At 44.5% G+C, this 17,215-nt stretch overlaps 3 protein-coding genes across 4 annotated transcripts; 1 reads left to right on the top strand and 2 right to left on the bottom strand.

The window, feature by feature from the left end:
• Positions 1-18: 18 nt before the first annotated feature.
• LOC116628645 (histone H2B type 1-C/E/F/G/I) lies at positions 19-17,203 on the top strand. Of its 2 annotated transcripts, none has more exons than XM_032399010.1 (2): positions 19-431; positions 17,156-17,197. In XM_032399010.1, the coding sequence occupies exons 1-2, from the start codon at positions 64-66 to the stop codon at positions 17,166-17,168; spliced, it is 381 nt and encodes a 126-aa protein (XP_032254901.1). In that variant the 5' UTR covers positions 19-63; the 3' UTR covers positions 17,169-17,197. The 2 variants fall into 2 exon arrangements, with proteins under 2 accessions (XP_032254901.1, XP_032254902.1); XM_032399011.1 differs by having other exon boundaries at positions 28-102; positions 16,827-17,203.
• Positions 2,583-2,930, bottom strand: LOC116628646 (histone H4). Its single transcript, XM_032399012.1, has one exon. The coding sequence runs from the start codon at positions 2,918-2,920 to the stop codon at positions 2,609-2,611; it is 312 nt and encodes a 103-aa protein (XP_032254903.1). The 5' UTR covers positions 2,921-2,930; the 3' UTR covers positions 2,583-2,608.
• On the bottom strand, positions 16,029-16,512 carry LOC116628642 (histone H2A type 1-E). Its single transcript, XM_032399008.1, has one exon. It carries the CDS (start codon positions 16,478-16,480, stop codon positions 16,088-16,090), a length of 393 nt encoding a protein of 130 aa, XP_032254899.1. The 5' UTR covers positions 16,481-16,512; the 3' UTR covers positions 16,029-16,087.
• Positions 17,204-17,215: the final 12 nt, after the last annotated feature.

Raw genomic sequence — 17,215 nt, 5'->3', positions numbered from 1 at the left:
GCGCTCTGTTCGCGCTGTTCCTTCCTCCCGTCTTTCGCGAGCACCTTCGCTGTTGTCCCCGCCATGCCCGAGCCCGCCAAGTCGGCCCCGGCCCCGAAGAAGGGCTCCAAGAAGGCGGTGACCAAGGCGCAGAAGAAGGACGGCAAGAAGCGCAAGCGCAGCCGCAAGGAGAGCTACTCGGTGTACGTGTACAAGGTGCTGAAGCAGGTGCACCCCGACACGGGCATCTCGTCCAAGGCCATGGGCATCATGAACTCGTTCGTCAACGACATCTTCGAGCGCATCGCGGGCGAGGCGTCCCGCCTGGCGCATTACAACAAGCGCTCGACCATCACGTCGCGGGAGATCCAGACGGCCGTGCGCCTGCTGCTGCCCGGGGAGCTGGCCAAGCACGCCGTGTCCGAGGGCACCAAGGCCGTCACCAAGTACACCAGCGCCAAGTGAACTTGAAAAGTAAGCGTGTTTAAACTTAACCCAAAGGCTCTTTTCAGAGCCACTAAGTTGTCGGTAATAGAGCTGCAAATGCGCGATCGGTTCAGGCGGTTACCCCGGGGCGGTTATGCGGATTCCATTGCACCGAGTAACGCGCGCTGTGGCCAGAAGGAACCCGACGCACTGCGGTGTCTGCAGTAAACAGGGCCCTTAGCGGATGTCAACACAAGTGTGTGTTGTGTGTGAGCACAAAATGGTTCCTGCCTTTGGCGCGAAAGTGGATCCTTTGGTTGTGTGCGAGAGTGGCTTCCTGTTTAAATCCTAACAGCCTGGGTCCTGTGGCCTTGCTCTGTTGCAGTTTATACATTAGTAAATTTGGCCGCCAGTGCTCTAAAGTCAGCCTTTTCGCTCAGCGGTTATCCCATGTCCTGGGCGGTTCCGCATGGAGGAAGGGGCATTACACTGGCAGAACAATGGTCTCTAGCTTTAAAAAGTTGGCCTCTCCAGCCAGACAAGGAGGGGGGGGGGGGGCAGTCTGCAAGGCAAAGACAAACCTCCCGAGTAAGGAAATGGAATGCTACGGCTCACAAAAAAGATACGTTACTACTTTGTCATACATAGGACTAGAGAGATCGTAAGTGCTAGGTGGTATAATGGGGAAAAACAAGGGCACATAAGTAGGTTTGAGCAAATTGAAGTCTGCAACTGTTTGCCTGTTTGTACAAGATTGATCTGAACTTTGATTTCAGCTGCTAAATTCTGTGCTCTCCAGAGACTGAAATCTGAATAGAATGAGAAGAAAAGTGACTTTCTCGGGCCCACAATCAGACCTACTGTAGAAGAGATTGGAATAATTGGTCAGATTGGGATGGTCAGAGGCACATCTTGTACTTGTCCTGACACTTCCCTCGGTTCTCCACCCTAGGAAAGACCCAGAGAGTGGTTAAAAATATTACAAGTTTGGTTATAGAATATAACATTTGTGATTTGGTTATTTGATTTGGCCGTCAGTACCTTTTGCCAATTTAAAATGAGAATAATAAAACCTATCTCAGAAGATTATTACATGAGAATCCAAGGAAAGCTTTAAGCACAAATTTGAATAAACTATTATAGGCATGGTTTCTTCTCTTTCACTCTACCTTTGTCTTATAATGCCTTGCAAATTTTAGGCTTTCGGTTAATCATTGCTTATTAAGAGAATAGGAAGATCAGTCTAAAAGACTGACTCTCCAAGCCAAATAATGAGATGAGCAGCCTAAATTTTTTTGTCTACTTATGCCTGCAGTTCTTTGGGGTAATTAAAGGAGAGGGGAAATAATTACTATATGAACAGGCAGCATTTGCAAAAACTACTAAAAATATAAACCCAACATTATGACGTGACTCCAAAGTAACCAAAAAGCTTGTAAGAAACTAAGCAACTTTTTTATAATCAGAGCAATGCAATTTAAATACATGAGATTTAGTTTAGCAAATGCTGACCAGCAAAAAATTCTAGTCTGCCATTAGTGAAATGTTGAAGAGGAACTCTCAGTACCTGTGGAATATGGGGGTGTAAACTAAAAATACAGCCTTGGAAAGCAAGTTGCTCATTTCATGTTGAATACGCACAGACCCCGTTATCAAGCAATTCCACTCCTAGATCTGCAACCAGAGAAAGCATAGGTCTGTGGACAATGCCCACAGCACTGCTATTTGTAATGGGGGAAATACAGCAACTTACATTCCAGCAGAGAAACGAATGTATCTATGTGTTCTACACTGTAGAGGAAACTACCCAGAGCTCTCTGCCGCTCCTCGTACCAGGGTCCTGGTCAGTGGTCCCGGTTCCTTTTGTTTGCACCCCTCGCCCTGACATGTAGGAACATATTCGAAGGAACCCAGGTTAGTGTTAGGCCTGGTCCCTCAGATGCAAGGCCTCCCGATCCCATGCGGTCCCCACCCCGCGGCGAAGAGCGGCTGGTCAGCAGAGGCCGCGCCCGGCTCACCCGGTACCGTTCCCTCCCCGTCGGCGCCGCACGCAGAACCCGCCTCGAAAGCGGAGCCAAAAACTTACGCAACGGCTCTACGCGGAGCTGCTCGTAGACAAGCACTAAAGCTCTTTCGGGGAAGACTTGGGGGCCCTGAGAAGGGCCTTTGGTGCCCAGTAGGAAGCGAGCTGGGAAGCCGGGGCTCAGCCGCCGAAGCCGTAGAGGGTGCGGCCCTGGCGCTTGAGCGCGTAGACCACGTCCATGGCCGTGACCGTCTTGCGCTTGGCGTGCTCCGTGTAGGTGACGGCGTCCCGGATCACGTTCTCCAGGAACACCTTGAGCACCCCGCGGGTCTCCTCGTAGATGAGGCCGGAGATGCGCTTGACGCCGCCGCGCCGGGCCAGCCGCCGGATGGCGGGCTTGGTGATGCCCTGGATGTTGTCGCGCAGCACCTTGCGGTGGCGCTTGGCGCCGCCCTTGCCCAGGCCCTTCCCGCCCTTGCCGCGGCCGGACATCTCCGGGGAGTCGGGGACACAGAGAAGTGCAGCCCGGCGCGCCCGGGCTCCTCTTTATAGGTAACCTCTGCGGACCGGAGTGAAAACCGGCAGAGCTGCGGCGGGACGTCCCTCTGGGCTGGGGGAGGGGATCTGGAGAGGAACCGCCGCGGCCGTGCGCTCGCCTTGGGTCTCCGAGCGCTTTCTAGCCGCAAGACCGAAGGCCATTTTTTTCTCCTTCTCTTTCGTGTTTCCCATCCCATCCTCGTGAAACAACGCAACTTTAACACTGTAGAGGATACACTTGAAAAAGCACAGAGAATAAAATGTGCTGTTTTTATCTGCACATGTATGCATGCATTTTCTTTTTCTAACAGTATTTGCATAGACTATACCATTTTGTAAAGGCTTTCTCCTTGTTATACGGGGGGTGATATGCTCCAAACACTAACTTCCTAGAAGTAGAACAAGATGTGCTAATAAAATAGAGAATTTTAAGATCTTCCAGGTATATGGCTAAATTCTCTTCCACCACCAAAGTGGTACCAGTTTTCATTTTAAACAGTGTTTTCCAATACTAACTGACTTTAATAGATCAAAATAAACTTTCGAATCAAGGTATTTTCCATGTATCTTTCACAGCAGTTCCTATTATATCTTACTCAAAATGAGTAGAACCAATTAAAAAAAATTTTAGCTATAATAATCCGGACTTGGTTTCTTGTATAGAGAATTAACTTTTAAAAATGTTAACGGGCTGGCTAATCAGTATAACATATTATATATTTTCTCCACTGATTTGAGGAAATTAATTGTTCATATATTGAATAGTTCACTTAAAATTATTTCTTGAATTTTCACTGTTATGCACATCAGTCTATCTGTACTGCTGAAGTATTATAATTATTTGTAACATTGAAAAATATCTTAGTATTTGGCTATACATTTATTATGGTAAATTTGTTAGCTTTGAAATATTGTGTCTTCCTAACCTGAAAAATACTGAATCTCTCCATCAACCTAGGTCTTTAAGTGTATCTCAGTCGTGTTTTTTTTCCTCTAGATAAAATATAATTAAAGACATTTTTTAAACTTTCATTGATTACAAGAGTAATTAATTTGTCATTAATGAACAAGTATAAAATTCAAATGCAGGGAAAAGAATTTGGTCTTTCTAAGAAAATCTTTATTAAAAGAGTATACTTAATACATACTTAGTTAAAAAATATATATATATAGACAATTTTACTATTGCTTAAATTCTGAGAAAATTTAATCACTCTTTTCAGCATTAGCTTGTAATCCCCTTGTTATCCAATTATTTTCTTGCTATCCTTTATTTCAGTGAGTTACTTTTTTAGCAATGTTACATTACAGTATTTCCAAAGTATTCCATTTAAATTTCATAAAATATATAAAAATAATTTTTAAATGTCATTAAAATATTGAGAATTTTTTCTGCATTTATGTTGCAATAGAAGAAAACTTGCCAAACACTTGAAGAAACAAAACATTCAGACAGTGGGAGGTGAATTCAGTATATTTTATAGAGGGGGGGATAGCATAGGTTAGTTTAAGGGCAAATACAAATAGAAAGTAAGAGACTTACTTCTCCCTGAAGGTCCCTCTATTTTCCTTTTTCTCTTTCAGAATTTCTTTCTCTGTCCTTTCCAAATGTAGGTAAATCCTTTTGACCGCTAAATAAGTCTTTGGCCAGCCTCTTAACTTAGGAACTTTCCTCAAGGATCTTTGAGTCCTTTATTTTGAAGTGTAATCATCAAGAACAACAGCACTCTATTTGCCAGTGTCTTGAAAGGGAAATTTAACTTCAGCTGGTATCTGAGTCCACATTGCAAATCCTACCTAATGTAAAGGGTTGTATCCACTTAGGTCTAAAAAAGTGAGATTTCTTTCTGTCTTTGCCATTTCTTTAGAAGATTGCCAGTGATGAGCATAATATTCTGGCTTTATGCTTATTGAAGAATAACATTGTTTTTTTTCTTCCTTATATCTCCCCAACATTAGTTCATTGGAATACATTTTACAGACCCTACCTTCTCTACTTTAAAAATCAGTAAAATTTCCATCAACCAGTAGCCTCCCTCTTTATCTGATTTCATGGATATTTGCATAGCCACTAGTCATGATAAAAGGTAGCAATGGATGGATAGCTGAAAAGTTGGTCAGGCTCTTTATAGTTTCTGAAATTGATAGCCAAAGGTATTTATTTTTCTATAAACCTACAGTATATTATTTTGTAAAAATACAAAGCTATCTGGGCTGTTTTCCAATCCTAGCTGACTTTAATAGATCAAAATAAACTTTCGAATCAAGGTATTTTCCATGTATCTTTCACAGTTAAGGGTAGCTGAATATGCCACCCAAACTATGCCTCTTTGTCACAAGGATCATTTTGAACTGATTATTTTTGAGAAATGGCATATACAGGAGTATGTCTGAAAATAGAAGTTACTTTTTAGTAAGAGGCATTTACATTTATAAAGGAAATTGCCGTTTCTAAGTACCGGGAAGGAAGACTCTAAATTACAGGAGAATTTTAATGGAGAAGACACCTACTTTAATGTGTAAATCAAAACTTACCCTTGTTTATCTCGCTTTTCCTGGTATTGTCTCATAACTGTCGCCCCCCACCCCAACACATACCCTTTTCTTTTGTCCTTAGCTGAAGATGGTATATGAGGGGGTAGCTTGGCCATCTTGGGGGGTTTATTCATTTTTCCTATCTCCCATGTCTACAGGAGGTATACATGTTGATAAAATTTTGGTTGTTTTTCTCTTAATAATCTGTCTTTTATTATTGGAATCTCAGCCCAGAACTGAAACAGGTAGAGGGAAAATTCTTTTTTCCTCCGCAACACAGGACACCTCACACCGGCAGCAAGCTTTCGTAGTGACGCTTGTAAAGTCCATCCTGTACTTACGGCTGCCTTTAGGCCAAGCCGCCACTGTCTCTCCGACTTCCACAGTTTAGGCTAATTCTGAACTTTGTGTTCACCACACACTTGTCTTAATGAACTTCCAAAGTTATGTAAGTTGAGTTTATGCCGTTCCCACGTTCAAAACTTAGAATGGTCATTTCGCAGGATTTGCAAAACTCAGCTTGGCACGGTCTGACCTCTGCCTGTGTCTGTGAACTCACTTTCTACCCTCGTTCCCTCTGCTCTTGATCTTTCTTACACATTCTTGATCGTAGACTTGATCTTTACCGTCCTTATGCTTTGTGATCCTGCTGAAACACTTCATGTATGTGATGGCTTCGGGTATTTGCATTATCTTCTTAGAAGACTTCTCCCAGCACACCTGTCAGAATGGCTATAACCAGTAACACAGGAAACAACAGGTGTTGGCGGGGATGCGGAGAAAGGGGAACCCTCCTCCACTGTGGGAGGGAATGCAAGCTGGTGCAGCCACTCTGGAAAACAGTTTGGAGGCTCCTCAAAAAGTTAAAAATAGAGCTACCCTATGACCCAGCAATTGCACTACTGGGAATTTACCTGAAGGATACAAAAATACAGATTCAAAGGGGTACATGTACCCCGATGTTTACAGCAGCATTATCAACAATAGCCAAGTGATGGAGAGCACCCAAATGTCCGTCGACTGGTGGCTGGATAAAGAAGTTGGCATATATATACAGTGGAATATTACTCAGCCATCAAAAAGAATGAAATTGGAACTAGAGGGTTTTATGCTAAGCGAAATAACTCAATCAGAGAAAGACAATTACCATATGGTTTCACTCATATGTGGAATTTCAGAAACAAAACAGATGAACATACGGGGGAAGAAAGGAGAGAGGCAAACCATAAAACAGACTCTTAACTATAAGGAACAAACAGGGTGTCTGGAGGTAGGCAGGGGGGATGGCCTAAATGGGTGATGGGTATTAAGGAGGGCACTTGTGATGATAAGCACTGGGTGTTGTATGTAAGTGATGAAACACTAAATTCTCCTCCTGAGACTAATCTAATATTAAACTCTATGTTAACTGGAACTTAAATAAAAACTTGAAACACAAACACAAACAAAAAAAGAATACTTTCCCCAAAAGAACAGCATAATTTACCACCAGGTATGATTCAGATCTCTGCTTAAATACCATCTAGTCAGAATTTTTCCAGGATCATTGTATTGGCTTGAATCATGTCCTCTTTCACCCCCAGTTTATGTCTACCTGGTTTCCTCAGAATGTCACTTTATTTAGAAATAAGGTTTTTGCAGATGTAATTATTGAAGATCTTGAGATTTAGTGTGGGCCTTAAATCTAATGACTGGTGTCCTTAGAAGGGGAGGGGAGGGCACAGAGACATGCAGGGAAGAAAGCTCTGTGAAGCTCAAGGCAGACGTTGGCGATAAGCCGCCACAAGCCAAGGAACACCAAGGATTCCTACCCACCACCAGGAGCCGGGCGCGAGGCATGGAATTTTTCCCTCAAAGCCTCTAGAAGGAACCAACCCTGGTAACTCCTTCATCTTGAGCTTCCTGCAGAACTGGATAAGAATACATTTCTGTTACCTAAGCCATCCAGTTGGTGGTAAATTGTGACAAGCGGCGCAGGAAATGAGTATTGCCACCCAAAAGGGAAGACCCACAGCTGCACCTGTCTCTCCACAGCCCATGAACCTGATAGCACTGATCACAACTTAAAATTTAATATTTTTTTAAGTTTATTTTGTTTCTTGCTGGAATATAAATGCTCTGAAGGCAAGGAAATTGTCTTGTTCCCTTTGCATGTGCGATGTCTAGTTGGGTATGTCCTAGTACAGTTGTCAACGAATGACTCCTCTTAAATAGGTGATATTTTTCCATTTCACGGAGAATTTTATAATTTATTACCTTCTTCATTGAAACTCATGTTTCCAAATTGATGCGACCATAATTTTGAGTCTAAAATGTGTGTAATGTAAAATTAATGGCATGTTACAAGTGTAGTTAGCATTTCTTTTTTGTGTGTTTCTTTTGTTAGAAAGAAAACCGCAGGCCCAAAATGGCTTCACTTAGGTTAAGGCCCCAGGTCAGCAAACGAGGGCTTAATACCTAATCGAATTGCAGTTTCAACTTTCCCCAGAAATGTAAATTTTGACCAGTCAGAAATTTTCCGGTAAGCACCAAAGAGGTAATCTGTCTCAGGGACCTCCTTCCCCCGCAAAAGGAACATGAGGTAATCTGCATAATCAGACCCCCTGGCCTTTCCCCTAACAGGTGATCTGGCCTGAAACAATCCTTTTTCTTTTGTTTATACTTTGCCTCACCCTTCTTATAAAACATTCCATTTTATATACTTCCTCAGATGCTGCCCAATTCATGAATCATTTAATGAAGTCAATTAGATCTTCAAATTTACTTGGTTGAATTTTGTTTTTTAACAGATTATTGGCTCATATGGTCTATTTTGCTTGCCTACTTGGGTGTTTTAGATTTGATGAAATTTGGTACTAAATGCTGCAGTCACCGTGAACATATGTCTTCATGCCATTTGATCAAATAGCTCTTCGGAAACCTGTAGAGGTTCATCTTATCCAAAAAAAAATTTTTTTAAGATTTTATTTATTTGACAGCGAGAGACCAGCTGATCTCTTAGCTCAGGCAACAGAGCCGAGGGGCGGAGTATCCCGTGATGGAAGGTGGAACCACCCTCAAGCATTAACGACCGCCCAGACCGCCCAGACCAGTCTGAACTTATTCCGACTCCGCAGGTGGGCCACGGAGTGACCCACGCAGTGACTGACAGTCACCTGTACGTCATTATCATCCTGAAATCTGCCCAAGGAGGGGTACAGGGCTCGTTTCCGTAACGCGCAGTGTGCATCTAGCATGTTTCCAGCACTTGTTCAATCTTATGCCACCTCTACATTCAGTGAGGAGGCCCATCTTCCTAAATATTCACCCTAACCCTAAATAAAAGGAACCCATTCCCCCTTGCCTGGGGAGTCATGGCTTTGGAAGTTATCCGCCTGACCTCCTTATTTGCTGCAGATAAACTTTCCCTTGTGCGACAACTCACCTGGTGCAGTTCTTTCTTATTTGAGAGAGAAGAGGGACAAGCGACTCCGTGCTGAGCACCCAGCCCAGGGTGGGGCTCGATCCCACGATCCCACGACAGGAGATCATGACCTGAGCCGAAATCCAGAGCCAGGTGCTTAACCGACGGAGTCCCCTGGTGCCCTTGCTGTGACTCCCCAAGAAGTGAACCCACGCATGAGTTCCGTTACGATAGAGGTTTTCAGTGTGTATTCCGTTTGCTTTCAGATGTTATTCCACATGAGAGAAATCCAGGCCTCCTATTTCCCTTTGATTTGGGTTGCAGCCCACAAATACATTGATTAGTGATGAGGGAGCAGAAGGCTCGCTGAGGACAAAGCAGCAGCTGACCCCCCCCCCCCCCCCCCCCCCCATGTGGTATGTGTGACATTCCTCAGGCACTCCCAGCTGCCCTAAAGGAAAAACAAATGGTTAACTGATAAGATCACAGTCCTGCAGGACAGGAGTCTCCCTCAGTTTACAAATGTCCTAGTGATTTACAAGGAAGCTTTCTCATCAATAGCCTAACTTCCAGAGACGCATAACTCGGTTCCTGAAGCCCTAACATCACCCTCCCCTCCATAAAATTAAGGGAGGCTGAGGCGGAAGGAAATGCAAATAAAATTGAATTTCTTCTAAACCTGAAGCCCATCGACAAGGACGTGTGATAGGAGGAATGTAACATTCCTCCAGGAAACCCCCATCTGTCTTCATGTTAGTGCCTCATTAGAGGGGAAAACAGCCTTGGCTTGACGATAACCAGGCCTCCAGTACCCGGAGAGTCTTTAGCATACGACAGTCCTTCTGGACTCTCAGCTCCCCAGCTCCCAAGTATAAAGTCAACCACACCGCACAAACCGGAGCAGCTCTTTCTGCCCACGGGTCCTGTCCCTGGGCTTTAATAAAACCACCTTTTTGCACCAGAGATGCTCAAGAACTCTTTCTTGGTTGTCGGCTCCGGACTCCACCCCACCAAACCTCATATATATTCTAAAACTTCATCATTACGGGACATAAAGGGAAAGGAGCAGAATCCAGCCAAGGCAAGGGCAGGTCATCAGACTAAAGGAAGGATTGATCATCATCCTTCCCTCTTTCCTCCATCCCCTTCCCCCTCAATCTTCCCACCACAACCACATGGTTTTCTTACTGTCTCTGCACTATTATAAAAAGTCCTCATCAAGCCTATGGAACTTGAAATGAGTAGATTATCCAAACTGTAATGGATATATAAATATCTACAAATAAAAGAAAAAGAAAAAGTGCTCAATTACATTAACACAGAACATTAGATTTAAAATGAAAAAACAAAAAGCCTTAAAAGTAAAGAGAGAGCTTTCATTTGCTTTAAACTTTTTGTTTAGAAATATTCTGTGTATCATTTAGAAATATAATGCAGATTTCAGATTTTTTATTAATACAGACCCAATACTGTACTATTACTCACAAAGTATTAGCATTAAGTATTGAGCAGTAGCAGAATAGGCCACCCCAAAATATTCCATTCTGGCATAAGGCTGATTTTGAGCTGAAGGCATTTGAGATGAAGCAGATAGAAGAAACGCTCTTTGTCTTCCTGCTTATTTCCCTAAAAGCAGGAAGTAGATTTACAAAGCTCTCCCTCCGTCCCTCTCTACCTGGAAGGACAAAGGTTAATCCCAGTGTCAGAGTAGGGAGTTAGTTTAGGCTCTAACAGGATGCCCAGAGGCCAGCAAGGAGGAGGCCATGGTCAGCTGTGGGGAAGGTCAGAGGCCTGTCCCGGCAACATCCACGAGAAGCTGGATCCCACCAGACAGGCCCACGAGGGCGGCACCACGACAGGAAAGCCCTGAGCAAGTGAGGAAGAAAAAGCTTGAAACCCTGCTTCCAGCCCCAAGTAATAAATATTCTGTCCCCTAGTTAACAACTGTCAATAAAAGAGAAACCCAGCCCGCAGGACGCACAGTTCTCTCTCTTGAGCTCACCATGCTCTCTTATCTTGAGAGTGTACTTTTGCTTGAATAAACTTTCCTGCTTGTACCCCTCACACACTGTGTTGTGTCTGCCCTTGAATTCTTTCTCGTGAGGAGACCAAGAGCCTTCTGCGATATCTTTAATATGGGTTGGGTCCAGACCTCAGGGCCCAGGGTCTCCCAGTTCACCCAGCAATACCAGTAGACAGCTTTAAACCCTTATCAATGGAGAAGGTGCCAACTTAAAATCTGCCTAACAAACTTTATTCTTGTTTTCCTGGTAACCTTCCCATAACTGACTTCCCTGCACCTTTTGTCTTCGGTTTATAGGGGCCGAGGGCAGGATGCCCCAAAGATGTGCCACTTTGCCGAGATTATTCTGAGCTGAAGACAATAAAGACTGTGTGGTCTTGAGAGAAACTTTGGTCCCTCCCTTAACTGCATAAAAGAATCTAATTTGGGGTCTTTCCCAGAAGAGGATTATGAACAGAGATAAAAGTTATCTGAGTGACCCATCTGTTCGGCAGGGCAAACATCTAATTACAAAACACCTGCTCTTCTTACTGCCCCATGAAGGTCATCCCTTCTCTTCGAAACCCCAGACCCCTTTTCCTTAGTTCAGAATGAGATAGATGCCTTCTTCTGCCTGTCTTTGGAATTTCCAGGTCTGTGTGGATTCCCTGTACAAAATGCTATTAAATTAGATTTTTCTCTTGTTAATCTTTCTCATGTCAATTGGATTCTTAGTCCAGGCAGAAGGACCCTTGAAGGGGACAGGAATTCTTGCTCCCTGACAAGCTGAAGACAGTATTTAAGCGGTATTTCTAAGGCACCTTGGGGGTTCCTCGCTGTCCCCAGTGTAGCTTCCATGTGTACATGAGGTACACACGTTAGAAAAGAGATAGCAGCCCCCAGATGGAGTCAGGTGTATAAACCCCACATCAGCAAAACAAGATTTAACACCTAATCTCATCATAGTCTCACTCCCAGATTCTCACGCCCACCCCCAGGAATGTAACCTTTCGCCAAGTACAATTAACCTAGACTGCTAGTGAGATAATCCACCCAGTGGCCCGTCCAATCCCTTTAGGAGGACGACCTTGCTTGAAACAATGCATTTTTTGCTAGTAATTTCCTTTTTCTGCCACCTTTCCACCTTTAAAAGCCTTTTCTATAGCTCAGCAGGACTCCTTTCTATTGCTGGATGGAATGCTGCCTGATCCAGGAATCATTGAATAAAGCCAATTTGACCTTTAAATTTACTCAGTTGAATTTTTGTTGTTTAACAATGTTAATAAACTTCTGTGCTGTGTGTGTTTTTCTCTTGGGACAACTGTCTTTTATCACAGGGATCTCAGCCAAACACTCAGAAGAGTAGAGGAAAAGTCATTTTTCTTTCCCTATAATGGGAAGACATATTTAAGGACAGAACAATTAAATAATGAGTAAAATTATTTGGGTCACACAGCTTCTATAAAGCCCATCAAAAAGTCAAATATTCAACCGGGGTGGGGGGGGGGGGTGTGTGTGCATCTGAGTACCTATCATTGTTAGATCCTGTTGTCAGCATTTATTTTTATTCCAAGAAGTCATATGTATACCAGGATTAGAAGTAGTTTTTACCTTAAAAAGTAGTATTTTACCTTAAAAAAAGTAGTTAAGTACAAGAAATAGGAAAAAGGGTATGAATATTAATATGACATATTAATAGACTTTAAGTGTTAAAGAAATCCCATATAGGAAGGGGTGCTTTCAGGGAAAAATTATAATGAGGTTGAAAAGTCATGGGTAGGTCAACCAAATTTTAGAATAAGGGTTTTTAACCTGGAGTCCATATACACCAAAATACCTCCAAGGATAAAAATCGTCAGTGCATGGTTGGGCGGGGGGTGGTAGTGAGGAGAAACCCTAGGAGTTGGGATGGGGAAAAATATAATTTACTTTTGACTGATCTTTAGCATTTCCCTTTATAATGAATTTAGGCCACAACCTTAGTACCTGTGAGTTTGTCACCCAATGGAAATCACAGATAATCTCATTTCTCATAACAATTGCCAAATTACCTTGAACCATTATTTTACTTGTCTAATTATTGATGGCAATTAGGCTCACCAAGATTGTATTATGTAATGTGTTCACTGTTTAGGCACGTCAGTCCTAGCAACTTTATTCTTAAAAATACGTTGATAACTAATGGGATTTTTTTTTTGCAATTTTTGCATTTTATGCACTTCAAATATTATTCTGAGAATGATTTCCATAAATGTCACCAGGCAAAGGTGTCCATGACATTCAAGAAAAAACCGCTAAGAATGTTTTTTTCCCCTTTTTGAGATGACATCATCAGTGAACAGAGAGTAGGAGGCAAGATTCTGTGCCCTGGGGAATAAAAACCGTTGGCAGGGGTTTTCCTTATTTCCTTACAAAAGCAACAAAAGTTAGGTGTGATGCACATCAATCGACCTTCCTCCATACCTAACCCTGCCCGCTGGGAGGAGGCCAGGGTTCGTCAGGAGCCCACCACACACTCCATTCCTAAGCAGCCCTTTGTCAAAGCACACCAGAATCCTCTACTTAGAGTGTTTTCCTCGCTCCACTTGCACCTTTAAGTCTGTAACGCAGAACAGCCTTTGGGATTAGCAACACTTTACACTTCAATAGCACTAGTTATGGGAAACATTCCTTATATGTTAAGGTGTGACAAATTACGCTGAGTCAACAGCCTTGACTTCAGGCTCATCCCAAATGTGAGAAACTTTTCTCGGGCTCCAGAATGGTGTCATAGCTACCATGTAATCCCAGTAGTTCATTCATTTGGGCAACATGGAGGGTGGTGGAGGGCAGTGCCCCAAAGCCTACGTATTGTTAGGAAAACTGGATGCGACTCTTGGCAGCCTTTGGATGGGGGAAGACTATCCTGCAGTGAAGCTCTCCATGGACCGGTAGGGGACCGGATGTCCTTGGGCATGATGGTGACGCGCTTGGCGTGGATGGCGCACAGGTTGGTGTCCTCGAAGAGCCCCACCAGGTAGGCCTCGCACGCCTCCTGCAGGGCCATGACGGCCGAGCTCTGGAAGCGCAGGTCGGTCTTGAAGTCCTGCGCGATCTCGCGCACCAGCCGCTGGAACGGCAGCTTGCGGATCAGCAGCTCGGTGGACTTCTGGTAGCGCCGGATCTCGCGCAGGGCCACCGTGCCGGGCCGGTAGCGGTGCGGCTTCTTGACGCCGCCGGTGGCCGGCGCGCTCTTGCGGGCCGCCTTGGTGGCCAGCTGCTTGCGCGGGGCCTTGCCGCCGGTCGACTTGCGGGCCGTCTGCTTCGTGCGGGCCATGGCTTGAACGCCCAATGCCAGTAAGAAGCGAAAACGGGTCAGAGTATTTATAGTGAGAGCCAGGAGCTGATTGGACAAAAGGGGACCAGTCTACACAACCGGGAACCGGATTGGTTAAGGACTCGAGCTTTTTCTGTACCGAACGCCCTGCTATGACTTGCCGGTGACCTTCATATATATGTTTTCTGTCCGCTTTCTAATGGCGATTTCCAGTAGAAATAAATGCAAGCTACATAAGAAATAGTAATTCTTCTAGGATCCACATTAGAACAAGGTAAAACCAGGAAAAATTATTTTAAATAATATTTTGTTTAACCCAATATATCCAAAATATTCATTTCGACATATAGTCAGCAATTGTTAGATATTTTACATTCCTTTTTACTTTGTACGAACACGGTGGAATAGTGTATTTTATAGATTCTGCACTTAAGTCAGACTAGCCACATGCCCAGTGATTACCGGCACAATTGGCTAGTGCTTACCACACAGGACAGGTCAACTCTATCCCCTCTCCTCTCAATTTCTTATTCTTTGAATACTTAAAATTTAAGATTTGTTTTTATTTTTCAGCTAGAAAAATATAATTTGCATGTGAGCAATCCAAGGCAAGGAATTTCACAAAGAAACACATCCTTACATGAACTTCTTTTCATTTTCAGAGAATATAAGACAATCCCATTACAGCATGCTTTATTTTTCTGCTATCCTGGAAATTCAAAATTATAACAAATCTATTGTCTTGTTCAATTTGGGGGTGGACAGGCTGGCTCTGCGATGGGCATGAAGCATTGTATGTCTGTAATTTAACATGATTACTCATAATTCCTTTGTCTTTTTTTTTTTTAAGATTTTATTTATTTATTTGACAGAGAGAGAGACAGAGGGAAAGGGAACACAAGCAGGGGGAGTGGGAGAGGGAGAAGCAGAAGCAGGCTTCCCGCGGAGCAGGGCGCCCAATTCGAGGCTCGATTCCAGGACCCTGGGATCAAGACCTGAGCCGAAGGCAGATGCTTAACGACTGAGCCACCCAGGCGCCCCATAATTTGTCTTAAAGAATCTAATCCCCCACCCCCCCACCAGTAAGCTATATGGGGATAAACTAAGCCACCCCTTTGCATCTACATCCAGTAGTTCTAGTTAGCAACTGGCAAAACCATAGGGTAGGTTCACTGCATGGCATGATGCATCTGGATGCCTACTGAGCTAGAAGTTACCAAAGCAGGCAATTATAGAATCTAATTTCATTCGTGAATCAAGACCTTTAAGTCACAATTTTAAAAAGGCATTTAAAAAAGTTAATCAGCTACCTGCTAACTTTTCAAATAAAGAAGCTGATTAAAAATTATTTCCTCAATTTAGCAATGTGAAAATATAGGTCACATTAGGTGTGTCTCGGAATTCTAAAGGCTCTGAAAATTGTTTTGGATTGGTATGGAGGTCTGGGTTGATCCCTTTATCTTCAGAATGTCTTTAATTACTAAGAGCCAAGAAACAAGGTTTTGAAACTGCTGCGTTTGCCTCAAATCCATCGTCAGATTTTACACCTTTGAGGCTTAAAATGGGAGGTTAGGAACGTCCGTAATTAAGTGTGAAGGAGACCCTCCATAATGTATTTATCAAATGCTGATGAATGCGAACCAGTCTTTAGAATATTCCCATGAAGGCATAGGATTTTAAAAATTTCAGGCTTTGCAAAAGCTAACTTTGATCAAATTGTCCTCCCTTAACCCAAGTTGTGAGGTTGATGTAAACTGCGGTAGAGTGAAGGTTTTTCAAATGTGTTCAGTTCTTCACAGAAGTCGTACGTGGCTCTTAAAAGAGCCTTTGGTTTGGGAGACTTGTGTGTCCAGTTGAGCCACGATTCTACTTGCCCTTGGCCTTGTGGTGGCTCTCGGTCTTCTTGGGCAGCAGCACGGCCTGGATGTTGGGCAGGACGCCGCCCTGCGCGATGGTGACGCGGCCCAGCAGCTTGTTGAGCTCCTCGTCGTTGCGGATGGCCAGCTGCAGGTGGCGCGGGATGATGCGCGTCTTCTTGTTGTCGCGCGCCGCGTTGCCCGCCAGCTCCAGGATCTCGGCCGTCAGGTACTCCAGCACGGCCGCCAGGTACACGGGCGCGCCGGCGCCCACCCGCTCGGCGTAGTTGCCCTTGCGGAGCAGGCGGTGCACGCGGCCCACCGGGAACTGCAGGCCGGCTCGGGACGAGCGCGTCTTGGCCTTGGCGCGGGCCTTGCCGCCTTGCTTGCCGCGACCTGACATTGTGACCTCAGATTTACGCAACAGTAAGTTACCAAAGTGAAAGCGTGGGGGTAGCAGTTTTTATAACCCTTATTGGGCTTGAAAAAGAAAATTTTTCATTGGTTAAGATTGCAGCTTAACCAATGGAAATGCAACTTTGGCATCCTTGCGTTCTGATTGGGAAGAACTAATCCTGACGTTACCCTGAACAGCCACCAATCAGAGAACAGTGTAATTTACACCTTATTTGCATAAGAGGTTCTCTATAAATGGGACCCATTACGTCTTCCTCCTATTTCTTTAGAGAGCTTTTGGTCTGTTGAGAACCATGCCCGAGCCCGCCAAGTCGGCCCCGGCCCCGAAGAAGGGCTCCAAGAAGGCGGTGACCAAGGCGCAGAAGAAGGACGGCAAGAAGCGCAAGCGCAGCCGCAAGGAGAGCTACTCGGTGTACGTGTACAAGGTGCTGAAGCAGGTGCACCCCGACACGGGCATCTCGTCCAAGGCCATGGGCATCATGAACTCGTTCGTCAACGACATCTTCGAGCGCATCGCGGGCGAGGCGTCCCGCCTGGCGCATTACAACAAGCGCTCGACCATCACGTCGCGGGAGATCCAGACGGCCGTGCGCCTGCTGCTGCCCGGGGAGCTGGCCAAGCACGCCGTGTCCGAGGGCACCAAGGCCGTCACCAAGTACACCAGCTCCAAGTGAACAGTGAGTTGGCGGCAAACTGAAAACTAACGGCTCTTTTAAGAGCC

The sequence above is a fragment of the Phoca vitulina genome, unplaced genomic scaffold, assembly GCF_004348235.1.
Source record: "Phoca vitulina isolate PV1807 unplaced genomic scaffold, GSC_HSeal_1.0 scaffold125, whole genome shotgun sequence".
In the NCBI taxonomy this organism is placed as follows: Eukaryota; Metazoa; Chordata; class Mammalia; order Carnivora; family Phocidae; genus Phoca; species Phoca vitulina.
The sequence above is the reverse complement of the archived record's forward strand: the minus strand, read 5'-3'. Positions and strand labels throughout refer to the sequence as shown.

What these genes read in the sequence shown, in the direction of transcription:
- LOC116628645 (XM_032399011.1), top strand. Translation starts at nt 64, where the DNA reads ATGCCCGAGCCCGCCAAGTCGGCCCCGGCCCCGAAGAAG. An exon ending in CGGCCCCGGCCCCGAAGAAG is followed by an intron (nt 103 to 16,826) that starts GGCTCCAAGAAG and finishes GCCCCGAAGAAG; the next exon opens with GGCTCCAAGAAGGCGGTGAC.
- LOC116628646 (XM_032399012.1), bottom strand. Translation starts at nt 2,920, where the DNA reads ATGTCCGGCCGCGGCAAGGGCGGGAAGGGCCTGGGCAAGGGCGGCGCC.
- LOC116628642 (XM_032399008.1), bottom strand. Translation starts at nt 16,480, where the DNA reads ATGTCAGGTCGCGGCAAGCAAGGCGGCAAGGCCCGCGCCAAGGCCAAG.